At 55.5% G+C, this 1522-nt stretch overlaps 1 protein-coding gene across 1 annotated transcript in view; it reads left to right on the forward strand.

The window, feature by feature from the left end:
* The first annotated feature begins 732 nt into the window (after window positions 1–732).
* The window catches only part of XRCC2 (X-ray repair cross complementing 2), a 28044-nt gene continuing 27254 nt past the window's right edge, over window positions 733–1522 (forward strand). Inside the window, exon 1 of the mRNA XM_008068569.2 lies at window positions 733–837. Coding sequence (XP_008066760.1) covers window positions 799–837 — 39 coding nt within the window. The 5' untranslated portion in view covers window positions 733–798. The remainder of the gene's footprint in view (window positions 838–1522) is intronic.

Below are 1522 nucleotides of genomic sequence, written 5' to 3' on the forward strand. Positions count from 1 at the left end.
CCCCACATCTTTTTTATTTTTATTTTTATTTTTTGAGTTGGAATCTCACTCTGTCGCCCAGACTGGAGTGCAGTGGCCGCTCCTGGCCGCCGCAGCCTCGACCTGCTGGGCTCCGGCGATCCTTCTGCCTCAGCCTCCCAAGTAGCTGGAATTACAGGTGTGCGCTACTACGCATGGCTAATTTTTGATTTATTGTAGAGATGAGGTCTTGCCAAGTTGCTCAGGTGGGTCTCGAACCCGTGGGCTCAGGCAATCCACTTGCCTCGGCCTCCCAAAGTGCTGGGATTACAGGCTGAGCCACCGAGCCCGGCTGTACCGCACATCTTTAAAATAAAAAAGTTAAATAAAAAAAAAAGAACTTGGTAAACCACAGGCTCGGTATATTTTTTAAAATCTTTAAAAATTTTAGCATACTTTTTTCCTAGAGTTAAGGTTATAGCCCAAGAACGGACAAAAGAGCCGATGTGCTCAGTTAAAGTATTTTCAAAAGTTCAACAAATCAAGCGCAAGTCGCTAGTTTTACCTAATACACGAACCGAAGCCCAGGACAGAGGAAAAAAAGAAGAGCCCCAGCGGCCTCCGGGTCTCCAAGGCGACGGATGAAAGCGCCGTGGGAGACGCGGGAGTCTGACGTCACGGGGGCACGCTCCTGCGCATGCTCGCCGCGTTCCGGCCGAGGGCCAGCCGGGTGCGCACGGCGCGGGTGGGCGGGTCTTACTGTCTGCGGCGTCCGAATCGACGGTCAATGGCGTTGGTGGCGGGAAAGTTGAGTCCCTCGTGCGCCGAGCTTTCGGAGCGATGTGTAGTGACTTCCACAGGGCTGAGTCTGGGACCGAGGTGAGAACCGCCGGGGTGGGAGCGAGGGGAGCCGAGAGAACCCGGAAGGCTGGGGCCGCCCGGGGCGACGCGGCCTGGCCGGGCTCGGGGGTGGGCGGGGAAGGGACACTTGGTCTAGACCCGCGATGATGGCGTCCTCGGCCGATGCTCACCTGAGTGGGTGGGGTCGGGCCCCTTGGGAGCCAGGAGTCCGAGGTGGGAGGTCCGGGCGGAGGTGGAGGCGGTCGTTCCTGGTGGATACGAGAGTTTACTACGTGCCCAGATTGATGTAAAATACGACGTCGCTACTCGCAAGGATTACGGTCTAAAACCTGTCACAAATTAACTGCAGTTGGTAAACTGTGCAAGAGATGCTAGAAAAGGGAGGGGTCAGCCGGACGCGGTGGCTCACGCCTGTAATCCCAGCACTTTGAGAGGCAGAGGCGAGAGAGTTGCCTGAGCCCAGGGGTTCGAGACCAGCCTGGGCAACTTGGCGAGACGTTCTCTCTACAATAAACCAAAAAATTAACCGGGCCTGTTGCGCAGTCCTGTGGTTCCAGCTACTTGGAAGGTGAGACTGAAGGATCGCCTGAGCCCAGGGGGTCCGAAGCTGCGGTGGCCGCGAGCTATGTGTCACTGCACTCCAACCTGGGCAACAGAGTGCGACTCCGACTCAAAAAAAAAAAAAAAAAAAAAAAAAAAAAAA

Source organism: Carlito syrichta, unplaced genomic scaffold (genome assembly GCF_000164805.1).
Source record: "Carlito syrichta isolate Samal-C Ts95f unplaced genomic scaffold, Tarsius_syrichta-2.0.1 Scaffold311222, whole genome shotgun sequence".
Classification (NCBI taxonomy): Eukaryota; Metazoa; Chordata; class Mammalia; order Primates; family Tarsiidae; genus Carlito; species Carlito syrichta.